Source organism: Triturus cristatus, chromosome 1_2 (genome assembly GCF_964204655.1).
Source record: "Triturus cristatus chromosome 1_2, aTriCri1.1, whole genome shotgun sequence".
NCBI classification, from domain to species: Eukaryota; Metazoa; Chordata; class Amphibia; order Caudata; family Salamandridae; genus Triturus; species Triturus cristatus.
The window spans coordinates 261,661,294-261,687,997 of NC_140580.1; the positions used below are offsets into that span (position 1 = coordinate 261,661,294).

General features: G+C 47.3%; 1 protein-coding gene across 2 annotated transcripts in view; it reads left to right on the forward strand.

The window, feature by feature from the left end:
* Positions 1 to 211: 211 nt before the first annotated feature.
* LOC146867129 (nucleolar RNA helicase 2-like) overlaps positions 212 to 26,704 on the forward strand; it is a 796,160-nt gene continuing 769,667 nt past the window's right edge. Inside the window, exon 1 of one of the 2 annotated variants that reach the window (XM_085603581.1) lies at positions 212 to 417. In XM_085603581.1, coding sequence (XP_085459707.1) covers positions 319 to 417 — 99 coding nt within the window. In that variant the 5' untranslated portion in view covers positions 212 to 318. The remainder of the gene's footprint in view (positions 418 to 26,704) is intronic. The other variant, XM_085603582.1, reaches the window with a different exon arrangement.

Here is a 26,704-nt window from a genome sequence, read left to right on the forward strand (position 1 = left end):
AGTCATGTTAATAGGAGAATCGCAATTACAAAGCTGTTAAAATTAACCAAACTATTGCACCTGCTAACGGCACAATACTCTGAAGAAACTTCATACATCCTCACTGTATTAGAGGAAGTAAGTAACGCATTTACTCTGTGTTATTTACCCGTTCGACTATGCATTCTAGCGTTTGCGTAGTCTGCTACAGTCTTTCCTTTATGTTTACTACTGTCTGTTGCGTGGACCGGAAGCTGTGACCCTAGCTTTTTCCTTTCACACTAATCCCGGGACAGGCGTGTCTGCTACTGGATTTGGGAGTTTTAAAGTTGTCATAAAATGCCCAGCAGGACCTTCGGGGACGACGAGAGCTCGGTGGCGGAAGCCGTGACAGCCATGGTATATTCAGAGGAGTCAAAGAAGCGGAAAAAACACAAGGTGAAGAGCTGGGGAGACCACGCGGTTGTGTACTAACACGGGACAATGTTTGGCGGGCTTGCCGTCGCAACTCTGCATCATGCATAAGCGTTTTTTTAGCGGCTCCTGATAGCAGAAACTACACGTTTGAGGTTTATTGTTTAAGTAGTATGCAAGGCGCCGACGTCGTCTTCTACTTCGGGAGGTGTGCTGGTTAGCGAATTCGCTGGACCAACCAGAGAATTCAAGGGACGACCCGGACCAGAGGTCAGGTTCAACTCGAGCTCGAGCAGAGCAAATAAAAAACAAACGCTTACCAGAGTAAATCACCACAATTAGTCGCCATGCTTTAAGATAAATCTTTCTAAACATATCTGGGGCGCAACTAGACCCGAACATTGGGGAAGGAAGTAAAGGGGGGGGGGGGGGTGACTGAAAGATCAACTAATGGAGGCAGGGCTACGTTTTAAAACAATGGGGCGGAGCTATCATTCGAGCCATTACTTGAAAATATAGTGGCTAAACAGTATTTTAAACATGCTGGTCAAACCCAATATGATTACAACAGACATTTTAGAAGATTTAACAATGTTTATAGGCTACTGACGTATATTTTGAAAAAAGTGAATAGACAACTTAAAAGCAGGCTATACAGATTTCAAAACAAAGCATTTTAGAGTCGGTTCCACAATGCTATTTCGCCACAAGGACACATTTTGCCGGTTCCTCTGTGAATTGATAATAAGCTTGTGAAATATTTTCAAATCAGTCTTCAGAAAGAGGCTTCTGCTTGGCCGATGACCATAGATAAGTTTAAAGTCTGCTCATTGGAACCTTGCATCATATTATTGTTTGAAGCCTCCCACATTCAGGTCTTATAATATTGAGCTTACTGAGTTAACATCTTATTTCAGGATGTGTGACTGGCAGTACACTGGCTTGATTTTGAATAATCTCCCATTCATTCTAAAATTGAAAAAGTATCGTCCGTTTCCAATATCACTGCCTGTTATTATGTCAGTTATTTGCCCTATCCTAAATCAAAATAACATTAACACCCCACAGTGAGCTGTTCCCATATGAGATGACTGAGGTACATCTGTGTAGGAAGCCACAAACTCTAACAGAACCACTTCGTCATATATCATTAGAATAACTTGGCAACAATTGGCTTTTTAACATCAGAGTGCAGGCATTTCTTCCAGCACCAGAACTCAGAGTTTGGGGGTCATGGGGAATGTCCTGCAAAGAGGCCACTCCAACAGAACAAGTGACCATTAATAGCATATGGTATAATAGCAGCAACCACAATTTTAATTTGATTCATTCACGTTATTCGAATATAAAAATGTCCATTTAAAGTCAAAAAGCGACCATTTATTATAATGCATTTCACTATCTTTCACACCACAAAAATAGTTACACGTTTAAATTAACTGTACATAGACATCCAATATGCGTTTCAAAATTCGCCTCAATTACTTCACATAATGTCGGGTGTTCTGTTTCATAATACACTACTGTCCATTTCTCCTTATAATACCTCCAATAAAATGGCCACTTGTAGAATATATATAAACCTGGTACACTGAAAAAATAACAATAGCATCTCTAAAAATATATACTTGTTAATAAATATACATTGATGTTAGAAAATGAGCTCTTGAGTCTTTTTGGTTAAGCGCTACTCTTAATTACCCAGCCTCTTATGTCAGAGATTCTAGAGATGAAAGGCGATTCTTTCTAGCAATTGCCGATGTAATGAAGAATGAGACTGAAGAACATATAGCCACATTTCCTAGTACATATATATATATATATATATATATATATATATATATACTTAATCGCTTCCTAATAGATATATTTTCCAGTTTAAACATTGGTAATAAAAATTATCTTTTCAAATCATTGGACAGTTTACATAACAAAATAAAGTGCATCGTGCATTAGGTGTCCCATCACACGGTCACTTGGGAAGTGTTTGTGCCCAGGACCCGTTTTTGGAGAAAAAAAATTAAAAAGCAAAATGTCTAGGCGTAATCTAGCAAGATAAAATCTATGTTTGGTATTCTGTACAATTGAAAGGTAATTTTGCAACCCGTCTTGTACTGGGCCTAAGATGTGTCTATGCACAGTGGGCTTGCCGCTCGCAATTTTTTCTTTCTGCCACACTTTTCGCCCTTCCAATGAGTTTAACTTTCTTCTTACTATACAGAAATATGCTAACTGGATTCTGTACTCTAATATTCTCATCCACTTTTTTCAAATGGCTGTCTTAAGTAGGCCAACCATGTTATCTTTTTCCCAAACTCTAAAGATAAGCAATCCAATATTATTTCTTTGCTAAATTTTGTGCCAACTTTCCCCCATAGATTATGCCAAAATAGAACCGGGCTGGCATGTAAGTAAGCCTTCAAGAAAGGAACGGCCACTTCCTTATGTACAGTATAGGCAAACTAGAGTTTGGTACAGCCGTCAATCTATCTAAAAACAAGTTCTCTTGGGTCTGAAGAAGGGCACAGTTTACACACATCCACAGGGGGCCCCATAGCTAACACTCAGGAGGCATTGCATTTATTTTTTATTTAACATTAATATTTCTCTGGTTGGTTTGTCTCCTACCTTAGCTGCAAATTTATAAAGGGATTCTATGGCTCTTAGGAATTTCTGTTTTCCTGTGTGCAACTGTGTTTCCCAGCTCCCATCACTAGTGAATGAAAGTACTAAATATTACAAATATTGTCTCAGCCAGTGTCTCTCCCATAATGTGATCTGACCTTTTTTGCCCTTCCCTGTCTGCATAACATGGTGAATGTTTTTTTTTTTTAAGGCTGGTTTTCATGTCTTTATCGTCCAAATAGGAGACAGAGTTGTCGATCAGTTGCTGGGGCCCATTTGCGGTTCTGGAAATCAGTACAGCATCGTCTGTGTATAGTAAAATAGGAACTGGGCAGCTCTTGGCTCAAGGGGCATCAGCCTTCATTTTTTTGCTCATCCACCCCATTAATGTATGGTGAAAAGGACAGGGGGCGAGAACACACCCCCTGCCGAATACCCGAGAGACCTTGAAGCGGAAGGTACATTCCCCCTTGGGCCCCTACCTTCATCGAACATTCAGATGGGAGTACAGTTGTGACAAAAAGCTAATAATCTCCATTGGCGCACCCATCTCAATGTTTCCCACAGCTTACTCTGGTTTACCAGATCGAACACGCTGCTTAAGTCTGCAAAGCACAAGTGTATATGGCCCTACTTTGCTACTGTATATTTGCTAACAAGGAGATGTAAGTTAACACATAGGTTCAGGAGTGATGTAGGCATGATGAAACAATGTTGTGTACAAGTGAAAATATTTATTTCCGTCACCCATACCTCTAGCCTATCCAGAAGGATTCTACTCATTAATTTAGCACTAGAGTCCAGGAGGGATATGGGGCGATAACATCTTGGATCTCCTCTTTCTCCCTTTTTAGGTCTCGGCCTGGCGAAAGCAGCGCATGCGCTGCTCTGTCATACAGAGGCCTTTTGGAATCGATACGATTCCAGCGTGCACGCGGGGAGACGAACGAGACAGAAGATGTGCATGTGGGGATTGGATGCTTTACTGGCGGCGTGATACACTGGGGACTTTTTTCCCGCTGCCAGTAAAGGCAGTCCCCACGTGCACGTCTTCTGTCCGTCCCGTGATGGGCTGCGCTTGTTTAAGTGAGGTGTAACTTTAAAACCAGTCCAAGGACATCCTGGGGTGAGTGAGCCTGGCCTCGAGGCGTGTGCGTCCACTGCTGGTGTTAAAGTATTGGGGCGCAGGTGAACGCTGAGCTTCGACCTCCTCCCCGCCGCCCGCTCTTTGAGCAGATGCCCCCACAGTCCATTATCCCTTAACCACAATACTTGGGCGTCGAGCCCCAGCTTCTATTACGTGACAAGGGCTCTGTAATGTGTTAACGAGCATCCTCCTAATGAATGGGAGACCCCAGATCAAAGGTGGCGCTTTTTGCAGCCCAAAGAGCTGGGGGGAGGACGTGCGAATGCATGATAGAAACACTGAATAATAAAAAAGCAAACCCAAGCCATTGTCATGCCAAGGCTCAATCCGCCTCTCCTGCAAACGCAGAATGCGGCCATTACCAATGTCTTTGCCCTCAGCAGTGCCACCTCAGGGCATGTCCAGAGTGGGGAGCCGCTGCGGCCTATGTATCTGCTGTCTGAGTTCAATCCACAAACGGCCTGGGCAGGTTTCAGCTGGAAGGCCTTGGCCGCGAAAGCATCACTGCGAAGAGAGTGTATCCAACATTTGAGTCTGGCCAAAATCACCAGAGCCGAAAGTGTGCCATGGCAGATGGAAATTCATTATCTAGGCTTGCCTTTTGTCTCTGTGTTCCGGCACTTCTCATTTTGCGAGTCTAGAACTACAATATCAATGATGCAACACAACAAAATTCAGATAAAGCAACAGGATGCAAAGAGCCAAAAAAAAAAAAAGAACACGGAACTGGATCAATAATCGTATCTGAAACGGGATAACTGGAGGTTTCTGCCTGGCTAGATTTGCAAATCTTGGGACTTGTGCAGAATGTTCTTATCTAACAACCACCACTTTAGCCAGCCGAACTACGCTTTCTAGGATATCTTCTCTTTCGCGTGTTTGAATATATTGATGTATAGGTCCCAGAATGTCAGGCTCTGTTGGCTAAGCGTGGCATATGTGATATGGGGGTCACTTTTTATCTAACATTCAAAGACAGTGATGCACTGCCATGCCCAGCGGCTCTCGGCCTGTGTTCCTTGCTCCCTCTGAGCAAGGAGATTCCACGCGTCTCTTCTCTACCCTCGCCTGTTTGTGGTCTCGTGAAGGTGAAATGAAAGAAGCTGAATGGCTGATGTTACTTGTATGCAGTGCTTAAGTGGGCAAGTTCTATTAGATACTCAGTACCTGCACTTCTTTAATTTGGAAGGCATAGTGCCAGTAGTCCTTAGCACTGCTCCACTGCTTTTAATGCAAGATTACCAACACTACTCAGCAGCAAATAGGTACTCTGGGACAAGGAATACCTGCACTTCCATTTCTGAATTTCCATTTCAAGCACTGTCTGCATGTTGACAGTCCCTCTTTTGAGTGCCTTGAATGTGAAGCCTATATTGTGTAACCATATTGTGAAACCACAGTTGCACAAACATTTTAAGACAGCCAATTGGGCGAAGCTACTACAAAGAATTGTAACCTGAATGGATCTAAAGGCCTGAAATTGGGCAGGGAACACAAAGTGTGATGTGAGGAAGCCAATACTTGGAAAAAACATTTGGAAGCCGACTGCTGGTGAAACATAACCTCAAATAATCGCGAAATGAAAGAAATGCCCATGGAGTTGTTATATACCCTTCCCACCTATTTCAAAAGTATACTAAATATGAAGAGTGATGAAATAATCCGCACCCATTCCTGCCTGCAGTGTACCTGATAACGAGCAATGTCATGCATCTTTGTGAACTCTTTTGAGTTCTGCAAGGACCTCATTTGCATCTAAATATCAGAGGCCTATAAAACGAGAATCATTGCATTGAGATCTTTTTTTCCTGATAGATACTTCTAACCGAAGATTCCTCACATTCATAATGAATGCAGGCGCCAGACCGGATCCGGAAGTTTTTTCGGCATCTCTTCTGCACACCTGTAGGTGGTGTTGTGTGGCTCCACATCGAAGCTGCTCCGCCCCAGAAGTCATGGCTGAAACCGCATCAAGCGCATTGACATCAGTTGCTTGCTTTCCGTGCCTTCGTATTTGGATCTGCCGGCAGCTCCTGCTTTTTTAGGTCTTGCCTACACAGCGCGCATGTGCTGCATAGGAGACCTTTAGCCGTTCAGCTTTTTCGAAGCACATACTCGTGCTTGTGACTGCATACACCTAGCGGGAGCGCGCAGTGGCGCGCCATAAGCACAAGTATGTGCTTCAAAAAAGAGCAGACTGTGCACACACACACGCACCACTCCCGGGCTTGATAAGATAAGAGTTTAACATGTTTTCTCAGGTGCGTTGTAATCCTTACCCGATGTGCTGTCTCTCTATCTTAATTGAATTACTTTAAAATGAAATCGATTAATATAAATTAGCAATGACAAGCACGAGTGCTTTAAAACAGCTGCTGCTTGTGCTCTTTTGGAAGACGGGAAATTACAGGTTTTCAGAACATGCAGATTCAAGTCTTCACTATAATTGTTTCTTTTATTTGTTCTGCATGTATTTATTTGCATATAATAATGTAGTATCCTCAGAGCATTAGGAATAGCCACAAATCGTTAAACTCTGCAAACATGTACCGGTTTTATATTTGAACCATTGTCACAATGAAAGTTGAGCTTTAGAGTACTCCTAACTGCAAATGCCTTTCATTAATGGCTGACTCGCTCACTCTGACTCGCTCACTCTGACTCGCTCACTCTGGCTCGCTCACTCTGGCTCGCTCACTCTGGCTCGCTCACTCTGGCTCGCTCACTCTGGCTCGCTCTCTCTCTGGCTCGCTCTCTCTGGCTCGCTCTCTCTCTGGCTCGCTCTCTCTCTGGCTCGCTCTCTCTCTGGCTCGCTCTCTCTCTGGCTCGCTCTCTCTCTGGCTCGCTCTCTCTCTGGCTCGCTCTCTCTCTGGCTCTCTCTCTCTCTGGCTCGCTCTCTCTCTCTCTGGCTGGCTCTCTCTCACTCTGGCTGGCTCTCTCTCACTCTGGCTGGCTCTGGCTCTCTCTCACTCTGGCTGGCTCTCTCTCACTCTGGCTGGCTCTCTCTCACTCTGGCTGGCTCTCTCTCACTCTGGCTGGCTCTCTCTCACTCTGGCTGGCTCTCTCTCACTCTGGCTGGCTCTCTCTCACTCTGGCTGGCTCTCTCTCACTCTGGCTGGCTCTCTCTCACTCTGGCTGGCTCTCTCTCACTCTGGCTGGCTCTCTCTCACTCTGGCTGGCTCTCTCTCACTCTGGCTGGCTCTCTCTCACTCTGGCTGGCTCGCTCACTCTGGCTGGCTCGCTCACTCTGGCTGGCTCGCTCTCTCACTGGCTGGCTCGCTCTCTCACTGGCTGGCTCGCTCTCTCACTGGCTGGCTCGCTCTCTCACTGGCTGGCTCGCTCTCTCACTGGCTGGCTCGCTCTCTCACTGGCTGGCTCGCTCTCTCACTGGCTGGCTCGCTCTCTCACTGGCTGGCTCGCTCTCTCACTGGCTGGCTCGCTCTCTCACTGGCTGGCTCGCTCTCTCACTGGCTGGCTCGCTCTCTCACTGGCTGGCTCGCTCTCTCACTGGCTGGCTCGCTCTCTCACTGGCTGGCTCGCTCTCTCACTGGCTGGCTCGCTCTCTCACTGGCTGGCTCGCTCTCTCACTGGCTGGCTCGCTCTCTCACTGGCTGACTCGCTCTCTTCACTGGCTGACTCGCTCTCTCACTCTCTCTCTCACTGGCTGACTCGCTCTCTCACTCTCTCTCTCACTGGCTGACTCGCTCTCACTCTCTCTCTCACTGACTGACTCGCTCTCACTCTCTCTCTCACTGACTGACTCGCTCATCACTCTCTCTCTCACTGACTGACTCGCTCTCACTCTCTCTCTCACTGACTGACTCGCTCTCACTCTCTCTCTCACTGACTGACTCGCTCTCACTCTCTCTCTCACTGACTGACTCGCTCTCACTCTCTCTCTCACTGACTGACTCGCTCTCACTCTCTCTCTCACTGACTGACTCGCTCTCTCACTCTCTCTCTCTACTGACTGACTCGCTCTCTCACTCTCTCTCTCACTGACTGACTCGCTCTCTCACTCTCTCTCTCACTGACTGACTCGCTCTCTCACTCTCTCTCTCACTGTCTGACTCGCTCTCTCACTCTCTCTCTCACTGACTGACTCGCTCTCCACTCTCTCTTCTCACTGACTGACTCGCTCTCTCACTCTCTCTCTCTCACTGACTGACTCGCTCTCTCACTCTCTCTCTCACTGACTGACTCGCTCTCTCACTCTCTCTCTCTCACTGACTGACTCGCTCTCTCACTCTCTCTCTCTCTCACTGACTGACTCGCTCTCTCACTCTCTCTCTCTCACTGACTGACTCGCTCTCTCACTCTCTCTCTCTCACTGACTGACTCGCTCTCTCACTCTCTCTCTCTCACTGACTGACTCGCTCTCTCTCTCTCTCTCACTGACTGACTGACTCGCTCTCTCACTCTCTCTCACTGACTGACTCGCTCTCTCACTCTCTCTCTCTCACTGACTGATCTCGCTCTCTCACTCTCTCTCTCCCACTGACTGACTCGCTTCTCTCTCTCTCTCTCTCCTCTGACTGACTGACTCGCTCTCTCACTCTCTCTCACTCACTGACTGACTCGCTCTCTCACTCTCTCTCTCTCACTGACTGACTCGCTCTCTCACTCTCGCTCTCCCACTGACTGACTCGCTCTCTCTCTCTCTCTCACTGACTCGCTCTCTCACTCTCTCTCTCTCTCTCTCTCACTGACTGACTCGCTCTCTCACTCTCTCTCTCTCTCTCTCACTGACTGACTCGCTCTCTCACTCTCTCTCTCTCCCACTGACTGACTCGCTCTCTCTCTCTCTCTCTCTCCCACTGACTGGCTCGCTCTCTCACTCTCTCTCTCCCACTGACTGACTCGCTCTCTCGCTCTCTCTCACTGACTGACTGACTGACTCTCTCTCTCTCTCTCACTGACTGACTGACTCTCTCTCTCTCTCTCACTGACTGACTGACTCTCTCTCTCTCTCACTGACTGACTGACTCTCTCTCTCTCTCTCACTGACTGACTGACTCTCTCTCTCTCTCTCACTGACTGACTGACTCTCTCTCTCTCTCTCTCACTGACTGACTGACTGACTCTCTCTCTCTCTCTCTCTCACTGACTGACTGACTGACTCTCTCTCTCTCTCTCACTGACTGACTCTCTCTCTCTCTCTCACTGACTGACTGACTCTCTCTCTCTCTCTCTCACTGACTGACTGACTCTCTCTCTCTCTCACTGACTGACTGACTCTCTCTCTCTCTCTCACTGACTGACTCTCTCCCACTGACTGACTGACTCACTCTCTCTCACTGACTGACTGACTCACTCTCTCTCACTGACTGACTGACTCTCTCCCACTCTCTCTCTCTCTCTCTCTCTCTCTCTCTCTCTCTCTCTCTCTCTCTCTCTCTCTCTCTCTCTCTCTCTCTATGACTCTCTCTATGACTCTCTCTCTCTCTCTCTCTCTCTCTCTCTCTCTCTCTCTCTCTCTCTCTATGACTGACTCTCTCTATGACTGACTCTCTCTATGACTCTCTCTCTCTCTCTCTCTCTGTCTCTCTCTCTCTCTCTGTCTCTCTCTCTCTCTATGTCTCTCTCTCTCTCTCTGTCTCTCTCTCTCTCTATGTCTCTCTCTCTCTCTATGTCTCTCTCTCTCTCTATGTCTCTCTCTCTCTCTATGTCTCTCTCTCTATGTCTCTCTCTCTATGTCTCTCTATGTCTCTCTATGTCTCTCTCTCTGTCTCTCTCTGTCTCTCTCTGTCTCTCTCTGTCTCTCTCTGTCTCTCTCTGTCTCTCTCTGTCTCTCTCTCTGTCTCTCTCTGTCTCTCTCTCTGTCTCTCTCTCTGTCTCTCTCTGTCTCTCTCTCTGTCTCTCTCTCTGTCTCTCTCTGTCTCTCTCTCTGTCTCTCTCTCTGTCTCTCTCTGTCTCTCTCTGTCTCTCTCTGTCTCTCTCTGTCTCTCTCTGTCTCTCTCTGTCTCTCTCTGTCTCTCTCTGTCTCTCTCTCTGTCTCTCTATGTCTCTCTATGTCTCTCTATGTCTCTCTCTATGTCTCTCTCTATGTCTCTCTCTATGTCTCTCTCTATGTCTCTCTCTATGTCTCTCTCTATGTCTCTCTCTATGTCTCTCTCTATGTCTCTCTCTATGTCTCTCTCTATGTCTCTCTCTATGTCTCTCTCTATGTCTCTCTCTATGTCTCTCTCTATGTCTCTCTCTATGTCTCTCTCTATGTCTCTCTCTATGTCTCTCTCTATGTCTCTCTCTATGTCTCTCTCTATGTCTCTCTCTATGTCTCTCTCTATGTCTCTCTCTATGTCTCTCTCTATGTCTCTCTCTCTGTCTCTCTCTATGTCTCTCTCTGTCTCTGTCTCTCTGTCTCTCTGTCTCTCTGTCTCTCTGTCTCTCTGTCTCTCTGTCTCTCTGTCTCTCTGTCTCTCTGTCTCTCTGTCTCTCTGTCTCTATCTATCTATGTCTCTCTGTCTCTATCTATCTATGTCTCTCTGTCTCTATCTATCTATGTCTCTCTGTCTCTATCTATCTATGTCTCTCTGTCTCTATCTATCTATGTCTCTATCTATCTATGTCTCTATCTATCTATGTCTCTATCTATCTATCTATCTATCTATCTATCTATCTATCTATCCATCCCTTAAAAGTGTTTAGCCATGCAACAGTTGACGTTGTTGTACCAATGATATTGTGCTGCATAACTAAATACTTATAAGATCCCAAAGGTGAGATCTATTGGCTATGCCAATGTTTGTTTAAAAATTGGCATGATTGTACTTTCTGTCCAAATAGCAGTAAGAAAGCCATCTACTGTAGTGTTGCACACTTGTGTTAAGAATGGGGCTCATAAAGTGACATGTGACATAAAAATGTGTATTTGCGTTAGCAGCTTTATTTAAAGCATTAGTTACCTCTTCCATGCCTATTAATAAATATATTGCATGTGTTGTGTATACTACTGAGGCAGGCAGCCTTATTGCAAGTATGCCTGGATTAAAAATAGCACCAAAATGGTGTATCCTATGTGCCTGTTGACCAAAGGGCTTCAACCCTGGGTCCGCCATGTCTTTCAGGAAGGCTGATTTACTGTTTTCCAGAATAAAATATTATCCTTTGTATCAGCAGCCTGTAATAAATTAGCCCAGACCGTATCTTGCATCTCTCTCCTCCTTTTAACCAGGGCTTGTTTGTATGCAACTGTCAATTTACTAAGTTTATCCCAATCTCTTGGTTTATCCTGTAGGGCTTTTCTCAGAATCTTATTTGCCTTAGAGCAGTCCTGATGAAACCATCCACGCTTCTTATTTTCTATACTTCTGTTACTAGATCTCACATTATCCGCTATCTTAGCCATTGGTTTACAGTAGGCGGCCACAATACTCTGTGGTGGCGGAGTGGGATGGTTTGGGGTTCTCAAATCCGTGCATATATTAAAGTCACTAAGATTTTCCACAATAATCTTTTCTTAAAAGGCCATTTCTGTTGCACCATCTAAGCCTGATACCGTTTTGGCTTGCTCTTATCATGTTTTTCTCAAGTTGTGGCCCTTTTTAAACGTGATTTTGTTTTATATATTAAAGACCACTGTCCGGGAGGGGGGGGGGGAGGAATGGTCGAACAGCTCCATGTTATATTTAAAAAATAATTTCTTACTTGCCTCTTCAAAAAATATTATGCGGTAAATGTAGCAACACATCGCCGTTGTCTTTTAAATAGCCACATCTTTTGGATTCTGGCCTATTACATTTGCTTATATTGAAGTACCCTAACCATATTGGGATGAAATCATCCTTGATCTGTCTCGTGAAAGAAGATCAGTAATAACTTTAGCTTTGTCAAAAACGTTGTTGTAGTAGTTAACTAATACCATGTTTAGATGTTCATCGGTTTGCAGGTGGAAGAGTTGAATGTAGGGTTAACTAATATAAGTTGTTTTCAATTTTGTGTATAGTTGTAGAAATTAATAAAGCTAGGTCCCCTCTTGGCCCGCCCTACCACGATGGGGCTGGCTGGAGTTAGAAACCAAGAATAACCTTCCACATACAAATAGTCAGCCGCCCAAGTTTCTTGTAGACAAGCTAACTGCGATTGCTTAACTGTCTCCAGCTATTCCGGATTACCCAGTTTAGTTTTAAACCCTGCAATATTCCAAGACCTAACTACAAGGTTCGTACATTCGTTAGTTGGAGGCATATCCACTATGAATACTATCTCAAGGTTATTGCAAGCTACTTTCTGGACTTCAGTTAGATTACTCTAATTTACTTCAACGCAACGCTGAAGTTAATCTTGGTCGTCAATGTTGATGGGGGGGGCAAATCTATTGAATGGTGGTACTGTTGTAAACATACTAGGTTTAATTTTATTCTATTATGAAGCCCCCAGCATATTTAATGTTAGACCCACTAAAGTATTGTTTTTAAATCCTTCAGGAGCAATGTATATTATAAAATGCAACATTTGTTACACATTTCAACGAATTTGCTTTGAGAAGAGTGACTGCATTCTCTATAACGGTTGTTCTCATATGTGTGCTAATTGTAGCAATTAGTCTGGCCTTGGTAGAGAAAGGGGGGAACTTGAATGGGGCATAAAAGTGACTGCAGACAACATATTAACATTGGAACAAGTAGTGCACTATGTGTTTTCATTGTGCAGTGCTTTGCATTGGTAAAGTTATCATACACAATATCAGAGTTATGCTACGTTTGGCATACCCAGGCTTAGGATGACAGTAGAATAAGGGTTCAGAAGCATTTTGCTTTCAATCTATACTCTTTTTAAGGAGTTGAAAGAGGCAAGTTAAGGTGATGCAGTGCCTACATGAGGAGTGCTGATGTACTGCCTTTGCATATACACCATCCCAGAGAAAATCCACACAAGGCATACGTTAAAGCAAGTTCTAGATCTGTCTTACAATGCACTCGGAGAACCTGGCCATAGAGATGTTTGCTTTAGGCAGCAGAGCTATGCCTCCGGTTAGACATTAATGATATAGCGTCACATAGCTGAGCATCGTCTTAGTCTACCCATGGTCAGACACCTTAGCTAGCCCTCAGATGGCAATGCTCCATCATCAAAGGACAAAAGCCACAACCTCCTCATTTCTGGGTCTAGTGCCTGAGAGAATCAATAAGTATTTTGAAAGCCTACAAATGCAAGATACGAGTTAATTTGAGTTGTTGTTACTTATAAAGTGCTATGAATCCTCTAAATGAAGAGAAAACAGTATCCCAACTGGTAGCACTGTAGAGGACAATTAGACATGTATGTATAATACATTACGTGGAAAAGAAAGCGGGAGACTCCGAAATGGTTTTGAAATGTGCACATGGCATCATATAATTATGTTCAAAATTAAAAGGTACAGTTGTAGCAGCACTGTAAGCAAATAATGCGTGAAACAACCCAAATAGGACTTGGTGCTCAATTGTGTATGTGACACAAGCAGGTGGCGATGCAAGTGACAATTGTGATATCAGCGAAAACGGCGCAAAGTGTGGATGTGAACAAATATATACAGTGGATGTTGTGCCTCAAGACAATGATTGACAATGTTAGATTTGTGAAATTGAAACAAATTAATTTGAGCCACAGAAGGAAATGCGCCATCAGTTGCGCTGAGGAGTCAATGACGTTTCGATCCTATCGACAGGATCATCTTCAGGACCGGGTTGTCGGTAATAGCGGTGCTGTACAGGGAGGGAAAGGAGAAGGGTAAGGGAGGGGCAGGGGATTGGGCTGCACATGTGGGCAGGGGGGGGGGGGGGAGGAAAAATTATGTAGGTTGCACCGGGTGGGTCACGTCAGTGTAGAGAGTGAAACTAGGATGCAGCCTGAGCGCAGGTAAGTGATGTGGCGATGGGCCAAGCAGCATGTGGGCGTGTATGGTGGTTAGCACGGTTGGGGCGGGGAGAGAGGTAAAACCAGGAAGGGCAGTCAATGGGGGGGGCAGGGAAAAAAATAATTAAAGACGGTTACACTGCGTGGATCACGTCCGTGAAGAGAGTGAAACTGAGAAGCAGCCTGTGAGCACGATCGCAGGTTAGTAATGCAGCGGTGGGCACTGTAGCATCTGGGTGTATATGGTGGTAAATGCGGCTGAGGCGGGGAGTGGTGGAGAGATTAAAAACCAGGAAGGGCAGTCACTGGGTGACAGGGAAGAAATAAGCGCCGGTGGTCGGGTGCTGCAAGCGCAGGCTAAGTGATAAGTTGGGTGGTGTGTTTAAATAAATTGGAAGAAAAACGCTACCTGGAAAAAGCACGGTGCGTGAATCACGCGTTGCCGGGGTAGAAGGTCTACCCAGGGGGCTGGAGATCCTGCGGGGGTGAAGATTAAACGGATTATAAAAGCGGGGGCGCACAGAGGGAAGGAGGAAGCGTGGCAGGAGTCGAGTAGTTACCTTGAAGTAAATTGCAGGAGGAAGTAAATGACGGGTGCCGTGTTCATCGGCGGTAAGGAAAAGGGAGGCTTCGCTTCGTCCCACGTTGAGGGAACCGATTTAGGAGACCTGAGGAAGAAGACGGTGGGGCGGGTAAGAAAGCAATCGTGTGGGAAGGGGTAAGAAACTGACCAGGGATCGCTGTAGCTTACCTGGTTCAGCGGACTAAATCCGACGGTGGGGCAGTCATCCGGGACCCGCCTCATTCGTGTGCAGAGTGTGGTGCTGGGCTGTGGTGTCTTGGCTATAAGCCAGAGCGGCTGCTTCCGGGAGTATACGTCACACGGACAAGTGTGTGTATAGAGGGGGTGTGTCAGCAGTGACGTGGCGCGGGGGAGGAGCGGGAGGGGGAGCAGGACGGAGGGTTTAAGAGAACAGCATTCAATGCAAGCTGCGGACGGTGCCGCGTTGGAAGCATCATAGAAGTATATCACAGTTCAAATAAATACCTTGGGTCAACAAAAATGAAATGAGTGCATTAGGAAAACAACAATGAAGCGGCAATATCAATTGAATTATGAACTAGAGCCGGACAAATGCACTCGAGGAGAGTGAGCTACCAATTGCACAACGCAGTGTGCCAGGTGGGACTCATCACTCATGTGCTGACCAAGTTAACGCATGAGTGGGATAGGAATTCACAAGTTCCCGTGGTTGAGGCTGTAGGAGAGTAGGGTCTGCTTTCTATGTTCACCCCCACTTTTTGCTTTTGCTTTACTGGTTTTCGACTTAGATGTGGCTGTGGGCCTGCTAATCAGACCCACAGCCCTGCTGTTCTCTCTCTAAATTAATACTATGTACTTTAGGTGCATAACCCATTTGGATAGGATCACCTTATTGGCCCCTGTACAGTGTACCCTAGGTACCCAGGGCATAGGTGTACCCTAGGCCTACCAGGGGCTGCAGCATGTATTGTGCCACCCCTGGCCTGGCCTTCCATTTTGACACAACTGGCTGATCACTCAGCTGGGGCAAGGTCGTGTAATCACCCCTTGCTTAGGTGTAGTATTCCTATACCTAACTTACATATAGACACATGTGTACCTATCAGTCACTCCTATGGCAGGCCTTGACAATCCTGGAGGCAGAGTGCTTGGTAACATGTGAGATGGTGCTCTAGCATGAGCTGAGCCTGTCTGCAGCTTTCGGAACCTTGTCCTTATAGCTGTTCTATGATATAGCCTACCATATACTCTTAAAGTGCCTTATAATCTTAGACGGTTATGGTAACTATGGTTTGACTTTATCAAAACATGTCGTGTAAGGTGTCTAACACTCGGGAATAATACCCCCATGCCATTTCTGGACATGAGAATATTATTCCCCCCTTCTAGAGGGAAAGACATGTTAAAATCATACTTCAACTGTTAGCCTCTGACCAAAGCCTCAGCATCACAAAATGGATGCTGCTGCCACGACACAAGTCTGACCTCCTGCAGCTGGGAGTGATCCCAGCCAGGGAGGCCTGGACAATAGGTTTCCTGCTTGGGGAGGTGCTAGCACCTCCCCAGACAGCCTTTAGTGTATTGGGGCAGGGTGGGCTGAAAGGAATGAGACATGCCTGGGGCACACAAGGTGTTCCTTGCATAGTCCAGTTCAAACCGGCGCTGGGGCACTCCAGCCCCAGCTCTGGCGCGAAACTGGACAAAGGGAAGTGGGTGTAACCACCCCCTCCCAGGTCCCACCCATAAGGCGTGACCTAGCAGGTATCCCAGCCCCCCAGATTAGTATAAGAGTGGGAGTTGGGCCTCAAGACTTTAGATTATCCTGAACCTGCAAAACTGAACAGAAACTCTGGACCTTCGACATTCGACGAAAGAAGAAGACTGAAGAATCTCCCTTGTAGCCAAGGAGTGGCTACCCTGTGCAAACAGGCACCATCAAGAGACTACCCTTTGCTTTGCGACCGTTCTACGAGGAACCGACTGCAGAGCTCGACCAGAGCCTTGACTTCCAGACTTCTCCGACCCTCATCCACATCTGCAGCAGAGCTGAGATCCGTGGAGGCGACGAGCAACGTGGGACCGGCTACCTGGGAAAAGTGGCTAGTAACTTACAGCGCAGCTTCTGAGGTACCCTCGAAGTTGTGCACCGGGGATTGAGAAGCCCCAACCCCAAGCACCAACTGCACCGAAGATCAGCCCCCCACACTCCACGAGTCCTGCGTGGGGCCCTTCAGCATTTTCCTGCTTGCCGCGTCTGTCCGGTTGCTTGCCCGCTGGCTAGTGGCCTCTGTGACGACGCTCCCTGAAATCTTCCGCGCTGGTTTGGCTCCTCCAGACTGGCTCCCGCTTCTCTGCAAAGAAGAAGCACCCCAGACCTTCCTGGTCTGCACCAGAAGCAAGTCCTTTGTTCTTCGTGGGTTCCGCTTGCCAAGGCTTGGTGAGTCCTAGTCCAACTTCGACGCCGCCGACAGCAAGAGCCTTCGTGGGACAGCTCGCCTCCTGGTCCTGGTCGTCCTCGACGCTTCCTGGTCCTCCTGGCTGCAGCGACAAGCTTCACCTTCACCTGCAACTCTTCACGACATCGCCTGGTTCCTTCCTGGTTCCACGTGGTCACTGGCTAGTGACCTTGACTCTGTCCCCTCTGCTTGCAGGTTTCTTCTCTTCTTGATCCCAGCCTTGGGATCCACCGGACACTCTTCACTGACTGCCTGTCAGCATCTTTCTTCAGGCATCCATAGGAGTCGACGACGAAAACGACGCATCCTCACCCCTATGCACCCGCAGCCTGTGGGCTAGGTAACTTGGGTACTCCGGTGCTCATCAGGATAGTGACTATCCTAGTGTCTAGTTTTCAAGTCTCAACTTCCTAGCTACTCCGGAAGTGTCCTAAATCTATCTATTTCTAAACTGTAACATTGCTATTGACTTTTACGCATTACGCGTGAGTGTTTCCACTCTGCACACGAATCCCGTGGGCCTCCCACTTCCTAACTAACGCTAGTGTAGTGTAGCCCCAGCGATTCCCTAGGCCTAGGCCTATTCCATTTCCGTGACAGTGGTTCTTATACCACTTATTTAGTATATGGTTTGCGTGGCCCCTAGGGCCTAACTGTATTACTTACCTGTGTGACTTACTGTATGCATTAATAAGACTGTGTTGTACTTACCTCTAAACTCATAAAGAGTGCTGAGGGTTTGCTTAGAATAAATACACTTTATTTTATATATATATCTGTTGTGGTTTCCTTTCATTTGGTATTCAAGGGATTATATATGGTATCACAGCTGGCTTCACATGCCATTCAGAGTTTAGCCTAAGACTGCTCTTGTCCATGCTACCACTAGGATAGCTGGTCTATAAGGTTGACTTTACAACCAATCACCATAAGGGTATTTGGACTGATATAAGGTGTACACTATAACTAGTGACATCATACATCAGGCCAACTTCTCACAGAGGCAACCAAAAAGGGGCGGGGGTGTGGGTGTTTTTTAGACCGTTAAAGGAGGACGATAAAAATAGTCAGTGGCAGGAATGCAGTAAGAGTAAGAGGAGCACGGTACAGTGTGTGGTAGTAGGTGTTATGAAACTAGGGTCAGAGTAAAATGGTGGTTTCATTCATCAATGGTGTTCAAGCCAGTGTTGACCGAGTTACATACGGTGATCCATTTACATTCGCATTTGTTCAAGAGGGCTTTGCTGTCACCGCCTCTGATGGGTAGGGTAGGTTGGTCTATCACCTGCCAGGTGATGTCTCTCGCAGTGATTTTTTTCAATGTAGTGTGCAACCAATGGTGCCGTGAGGACTTTGCAGTGGATTCTGCTTTTGTGTTGAATTATCCGCTGTTTTACCTTTTGGGTGGTCTGGCCGATGTAAATGAGGTCACAGGGACAGCGACTCGCGTAAATGTTTTGTGATCTACAGTTTGTGAGGGTCCTGAGCTTGTACGATTTTTTTAATTTTTTTTTTTTTATAACTTTATTAAGTTTTGCTTACAGACAACCAAACTAATCAAATCAAAACTGCAGACGGTCATTGCAGCATCTTCGTACTTGATACACATCAATTGAGATACATAATAAAATACATGCAACCCCTGCTCGTCCTGTTGTATTCCTTAGCCTGCATATATGTCCACAGGCCATCAGTCCACGCTACATTCATGTATCTTTCGGCGGGTCGCATAAAGTTAGGCATTAACCTATTTCAGGAAAGGAGTTGCACCAAGCCGTCCCCATCCCCGGCCTCCCGGCATGCCCTCATACATAGAGTTCAGCAAATAGCCATAACCCAGGAGAAACCTAGCATCACAATATTACCATACTCCCATTCTCTGGAGGAGGCCAAAGGGCTCTGAGTCTAAAATCCAGCCATTAACACTCCAGGCCAACCAATGCAACCTATGAGAACCCTTCTGGGGCGTGTAGCAGGAGATACTGTTTAAGTGGTCCCCATATGTCTTTGGGTCTCGAGCTGCTGGGCAACGTTTCTGCATAAATTGAGTGCTGGTCCTGACTATAGATCAAATCGTCAAGCCATTCTTTGAATTTGGGGGAGCGTCCCCTACCCCATCTGCATGCAACCCTTCGTTTTGCTAATAAAAGCGCAAGTGTAACGTAACGGCGATATGCCTGTGGGAGCTGCTCAGTATATCCCAGCAATGCCGTAAGTGGACTACATTCAATTACACCTGATGCCATCTGTGCGAGTGCTTCAAAGACCTTCGACCAATATTCCGAGACCCATGGGGCACTCCCATGCCAGATGCATAAACCCAGCCCCCGGGCTACCACAACGGTCGCAGCTGTCATTATCACGCAGCTTGAGTCTGTATAATTTTGCAGGTGTACAATAGATACGGTGAATGTACCAAAAATGAATAATACGCAATCTGCAGCTAGCGGAAATGTGTGCAACTTGCCTACAACAGTACCCCCATTGCTCAGGAGACAGGTCAAATCCCAGGTCAGTAGACCAGTGGTGCAATGCCGTATGTGTAGGTTCTGGCTGAAGAGCATGTACCGTGTGATATAGTATAGAGACCATATGCCCCGGGCTATCTGCAGACAACATACGATGGAACGGTACTAATGAGTCCGGTTCCTTGGGAAATTCCGGGAGGATATTCCGCAACCCCTGTTGCAGCCGTAAATACAAGAAAGTATCTAACGGAGTGGGAAATGTCTGTTGGAAAAACTGATCAGCCGAACTAAATCTTCCATGTATAAAAAGATCCCCCCCATGTGCCAATATTCAGTCGCGTGCATAACTTATGAAACCCCTTTTCTTGCAATAATGGCATCTGTGGATGATAGGAGAGAGGCATCAATGGAGAATATAACATTGCGGCACCAAGACGCCGCCCAATGTTGAGCCAGGCAGTGACTGTTCTCGTGATAGTGGTGGGTGGTATGTTTCTGGCTGGCGTAGGTGCATGAACCGCCCCACTCAACGGAATCGGATCCGACAACCAATCCTCCGCCGCAACCTGAGGCATATAGCACGATGAGTTCATCCAATAGTAAGCATGTTTTGCATGCACGCATGCCAAATATAATTCAAAATCTGGTAGATCAAACCCTCCTTGCGCATACGGCTTCGTGAGCACAGCCCACTTCAGGCGTGGCTGTTTACCCCCCCCCAAAATAATCTCAGCAATTCTGTTCTAAGAGAGGCGACAAAATGTCGTCCTGGGGGGATAGGGAATGTTCAAAAAAAGGTATAAAAACTGCGGGAGTATCACCATTTTAATCCGAGAGGCACAGCCGGCCATAGACAAAGGCAAAGCTATCCAACGTGTGACATTGCACGCCAGGCGCTCCATCGCCGTGCCATAATTAAGGCGTAGAATCTCATCTCGAGTAGTCCCAATTTGAATGCCCAGATAGCGGAGGTCTGCTTCACACCAACCCAGAGGGAAATCAGGCGCAAATTTAGCCACCACAGGCGTGAGGGGAAAAATCAATGATTTCGCCCAGTTAATATGGATGCCCGACAAGCGCCCAAACACTATAAATTCCCGCAAGAGTGGATTAAGATTATTTTGCGGATCTCTGACGTATAACATCATGTCGTCGGCATAGAGCAAAATTAGGATGTGCATGTTACAGCGCAGAGCGCGTTCTCGATGATGTTGCCTTAGTTTACAGGCTAATGGCTCTATCGCAAGAGCGAAGAGCAGAGGAGACAATGGGCACCCCTGTTGGGTGCCTCGGATATGGGAATTTCGGCGGAGATGTGTCCCTTTATGAGAACCCGGGCAGTGGGGCAAGAATATAGGAGGTGTATCCAGGAAACTAGGGGCAATGGAAAGCCCATTCGGCAAAGTATTGCATTAAGATAGTCCCATTCCACGGAATCGAATGCCTTTGTGGCATCAAGAAAGACCGCAGCCATGGGCAAATCTGGCGCTATGTTTTGAAGTATGGAAAATAATGTACGGAGGTTATGCGAGGTATCCCGCCCAGGCACAAAGCCAGATTGATCAGGTAACACCAGTTTATCTATTAAGAGCAGCAGTCTGTTGGCAAGGACCTTAGCCAGGATTTTAGTATCGCAGTTCAATAGGGATAAAGGCCTATAGGAGTCGCATGAGGTAGGGGCCTTGCCAGGTTTAAGCAATGACGATATCATTGCCATCCTCATAGAAGGGGGAAGCTTGCCACCCTCCATGGACTCCAGGTACACATCCTTCAACACTGGGGCCATGATATCAATGTAGGCCTTGTAAAATTCGGCTGGCAGGCCATCGAGTCCTGGGGCCTAACCAGATTTCTGTTGCATAATTGCCTCTCTAATTTCATCGAGCTCAAAGGGGGCACTAAGGAATTGTCTATGATGATCCTCTAGCCATCCCAGTGCGACCACCCAGGAAATTATCAAGCTCCATATCGTCCTGGCGTTGGGAAGCGTACAGTGCAGAGTAATGTGCTGTAAAACGAGCTAAAATTTCCGTATTGTCTGTGAGTTACCCCATCCGGGCCATGAATTTCCAGTACATTCTGCGAACCCCTAGGCCTCTTAATCAAATCTGCCAAAGCCCCAATTCCATGTGAAATCTTGCATCTAAAAGGGCTGTAGGTTGTAATCGCCAATGCCGCCTGGGTGTATTGTAGCCGGGCATATTAACCTCCATCTGGACAGGTGAGTGATCGGAAAATGTTTTAGCCAGATGGGTGATTGCTAGGATGGAGGGAGCAAGATCCCTTGAGAGCAAAAAATAATCTAATCGTGCCCAGGATCCCGCATGAGTGTTATTATGCGTTCCTTCTCTAACCATCGCATGGCGAAGGCGCCATGCATCTACCAGGCCGCCCTCCTGAAGTATCTCCATCATAACCGCTTGTGTCCTGGTGTAGTGTTGCGGGGCCGGATTTGACCTGTCTAGAGACGGCTGAAAAGCCACATTAAAATCGCCGCCCCATATCACCTGTGCGGAACCCAGTTCCATGATCTTACCCCAAAGCACAGAGAAAAATTCAGGTGTATCAATGTTGGGACCATAGCAGCAGACCATAATAACGGACTGCTCACTCCGTGCAGCCATTCCGCAAGTCCGCCACCTAGCGCCCCCCTACGATTTGTTGTTGGTTTTGAAATCTTTTGTGTTCACTGCGAGATCACATATGGTGCAGTTTTGACATAATTTGCCTACGCTTTCGCGGATCTCCCAACCCCGAACATTCCAGGTGATGAACCTTAGGCTGGGATCTGGAGGACCCTCCCTTAGTAACAGTGTAGTGTGTCGTGACATCTCACTTTCAGCAGGTAATTATCTAGTAAACCCTGTTTGTGTACCGCTATGTCTGCAATCATTGTTAAAACATACATTAAGCAGGAACAAAACCACTCAACTCCCCCCCCCCCCCCCCCCCCAACCTCCACCCACAATGACATCCCAATCATGCCAAGGAATATATCCATCCCACCCTCCTCCCCCCTTTAACCAACCATTGCATTATTGCTTAATCTACCAGGGCATTTCCCTTATGGGGGATCTGCCTAGGTGACCCAACCAACCCTCACCAACTACGAGGCAATGACATGAGAGCACCCGCCTCTAGCAGAGTCAGTGAGGTGTTCGGCTCTAATGAACCCTTGAGCCGGTATCATAAAAGTGAGAACATAGAGTGAAACATCATGGACCCTTCATTGCCCATCCAATCCACCAGGCCTCCCATACCCTCCCATGCAGCAGCAACGGTGTGACAGAGGCATTGAACATACACAACAGCCAACCAGCCAGTATTTAGTCCACTGCATCTAGGTTTTCTGGGATTACGGCAGCTTCCTTAGGCTTCCTGAGGCGTTTCAAAAATTCCTCGGCCTGCTGAGGCTTAGTAAACATCTGTTTTCCTTGATGTGTAATTCGCAACCGTGCAGGATATAGCAGCGCGTATTCTATTTTGGCTTGTCGCAGCTTGTGCTTCACCGGAAGAAATCGCCTTCTGTCCTCCTGCACCAATGCTGTAAGGTCTGGGTAGATTGTAAATGGAGTGCCATCGTAGTGTAACGTTTTCTTCTCATGAGCTATCCTCAGAATATTTTCCCGATCTCTTTAATTTAGAAAAAGGGCTATAATAGGACGCGCAACAGCCCCAGGGGGCGGCCGAGGACAGAGCGCCCTGTGCGCGCGCTCCACAATGAAGTGTGGGGATAGCGCTTCAGACCCCATGGTGTCCAGCAGTAATTTCTCGATATAGGACTCCATCTTTCCTGTGTTGGCACTTTCAGGGTTTCCAAGCACGCGAATATTATTCCTTCGACTCCTCGCTTCCAATTCCTCATTTTTCGCTGCTATTATTTTGAGCAATTTATCCATTTGGGCAACATTACTTTGGAGCTGCGTCGTTGTGTCCTCGGTGTCCGAGATCCTGCGCTCCGCTTCCGTAATGCGCTCTCTGTTGATCAAGCTTGTGTACCATGCTGTCTATGCGAGAGGTCATGGAGTCCATTTTATCTGCCAACGTCGTCCGGCCTTGCCTGACCTCTAGCATAAGCGCCTTCATTTCACCACTAGGACCAGCATCGCCACCCAATGCACCTGCCTCCGTCCCCGTGTCCATCTCCGTCGCCTGGGAGTGCATAGATTTTTTTAGCTTCAAAGTTAATACGTGGTTGTTTTGCGTCTGTCTCCCCCATTGTTAGCTTGACCCACCACCACAGCGGCCACCCGGCTACCAGCTTTGGAGAACAAGCGAACCGGGGAACCTATGGTCGTGTTCAACCACGATGTCACTGTTCCAGCCTTTCAGTCGTTACACTCCTGACTCAACTCCCCAGCTAATATCAAAGCAGCAAATCACATTGATAGGTGGCAAGTACCCACAAACCCCGACCACACAGGGGCCTCCAACGAGCTCGTCAACACACAGTATATTAGCTATTATGATCCATCCGCCGCAGCAGGCACATATAAATCAGTAATGGCGCCTCCAACTCATATTAGGTCTCTAAGCCGGCCGTAGCTCCTGCGACTCCCAGACAGCAGGCAAACAGGGCTGTAAAATTGAGGGTTGAGCACACCTCCGGAGTAGCGCCTCCCGCAATCGGGGCCCACCTCTGCACAAGGTCAGCGGACATCAGTGATAGCATGCATTGTAGTAGGCCCTCACCCGGTTGCAAGCTTATAGTTCATCCCAGGACGGCAGATCTGCGAGCATCAACGGCCAAGAGGGGCGACGTCGTGGCCTCCACTTGCCCCTGCTACTTGGGGACCAGAAAACGGCGCGCGCCAGGCACCAGCGATGCCGCTATCGAAAGATATGCACCAGTCCAGGCCCAGTACTCATTACACTGCCGCACCCACTAGACACAAAGACCCAGGGTGTATTGACATCCAGCGCCCGATGGCAGCTGAATAAGAATCTGCTTGCCAGAACACTCCTCGGCTCTGCCGACAGGCCGCTACCACAGCTCAGACCTCACCTCCAGTATCAATCCGGGAGCGAGAGGCTTCCCACCGATTCGTGTCCAGGGGCGCAAACGGAGATCAACCGCAATGGCGCTGCCGCCTATGGCCGGTCCGCCAAACGTGCGGCGCACTCTGCTCGCCGGCGTTCGTCAAATACCCTGCGCCGCAGCCACTCCCGCTCCGATGGAGGAAGATCGCGACATCCACCTTGCCAAATATAGGGGCGCGACCCTCCACCGCACTCACCCGGGCGATGATATCCGGATTACTCCGCTGCGGCCTGAACTCCACGCGGGAGGCCCCGATGTAGCGTAGTCTCAGCCGCCGCCGTCCTCCAGCAGCGCCCGACAGTCCCCGCACGGCCTCTGCAGTGGGCCCGCCTAGGGAACACAGACGGCTGACTCTTGACCCTTCAAGCATGGTACTCGATGCCTCACCGGTTCCGCTGGCATACACTCCTAATTGCGTGTAGAATTAGCTCAATCAGACAGGATAAATTAAGAATAATCTTGCAGAACTGCGGGAGCTTCACTCCGTGCAGCCATTCCGCAAGTCCGCCACCTAGCGCCCCCCTACGATTTGTTGTTGGTTTTGAAATCTTTTGTGTTCACTGCGAGATCACATATGGTGCAGTTTTGACATTTGTAGTGTCCAATGACCGGGGTAGACCCCAGGTGGCGGTGATAGTGTTCTTCTCAGCAATGTTGGTGAGCCATGTAATGGTGTGTACTAGATGTGTGGCTAGATTGCCACGTTGGTATGAGAAGATAGGTGGTTCTTTAAATGTTTTGAATGATCGTAGTAGACTCCAGTTACGTTTGATGATCATACTGATTTTATTGCTGCATGGGCTGAATTTGGCAACAAATGGTGTCATGGTTTTCTTAGGTTGAGGTGTGAGAAGATGTTTACGGTGGCAGTACCAGGCTCTCTTACGTGCTCTTGTGACTAGATGTTTGGGTTACCCCATGTCAATGAGTTTGTTAATGAGGATATCGGATTTGCGGAAGTAATCTTTCCGCCATTTGCAGTTCCTTCGGATGCGTAGGAATTGGCCGAAGGGTAGCCCATCTCGGAGACCTCGAGGGTGATAGCCTGAGTATGGAAGAAGGGTATTTCTTTCAGTGGGCTTACGATAGAAGCAGGTGCCAATCTTGTCATCCTCAGCATGTATCAGGACATCCAGGAATGACAAGTCATTGGGTTTTGACTCGCAGGTGAATTTGAGGTGAACTTGTGATTGATTGAGCCAATCGATGAAGGGGTTGAGGGTTTGAGTAGTGCCTTTCCATAGTAGGAGAATGTCATCAATATAATGTCGCCAAAGAGGTATATGTTTCAGAAAAGGATATTTGGCAGTGAGAATGACTCTTCTCGAGATTATGGACGAAGAGTATAGCAAAATTTGGGGCAAAGCAGGCTCCCATGGAGACACCTTTGACTTGGAGATAAAAGGTGTTGCGGTAAAGAAAGTAGTTATTTTCTAGGGCAATCTGTAACAAGTCCATGATGAATTCAGTGGGGATCAAGGTGGGTCTAGACCTGGTTTCAAGTAGTGAACCAATGACTTTGAGTCCTTCGTTGTGCGGGATGTTGGTATACAATAATTCGATATCCAGTCCCACCATGAGGTCAGTGTTCATGTCAAAAGGTCTGTCCTCTATGGTGAGGATGGGGTCCATGGTGTCCCTGATAAATGTGTCCGTGGAAGGGACGAATTCCTTTATGATGGCATCAATATATTTTCCCAATGGTTCAAGAATGGAACCGCGTCCTGAGACTGGGCGACCCGGGGGCTGGTGCTGTCTTTGTGGATCTTGGGGTACATATAGCACAGGTGTGCGGGGGTGTTGGTTGTTGAGGAAGATAAATTATTTTTGGGATATGATGTTGAGAGATCTAGCTTGTCCCGTGATTTGTTGTATTTTTGTTCTGAGGTCTGGTAAGGGATCTTTAATGAGGGGGCGGTAGTGGTTGAGATTGGATGGTTGTCTTTTGACTTCTACATCATATTTGCTTGTGTTCATAACCTCGATTCCGCCGCCTTTGTCTGCTGGTTTGATTATGACTTCAGGTTTGTTTTTGAGGTTGATCAAGGCTTGGTATATGGAACATAATCAGATTGGGCTTGGAGGTCTGCAAGTTCCTGTAGCACCAGGCGTTCGAATGCTAGTATTTCAGGTAGCATGGAAGAAGGGGGGTTGAAGGTGGAGGGCGGGTGGAACCGTGGTCCAGTGGGTTGG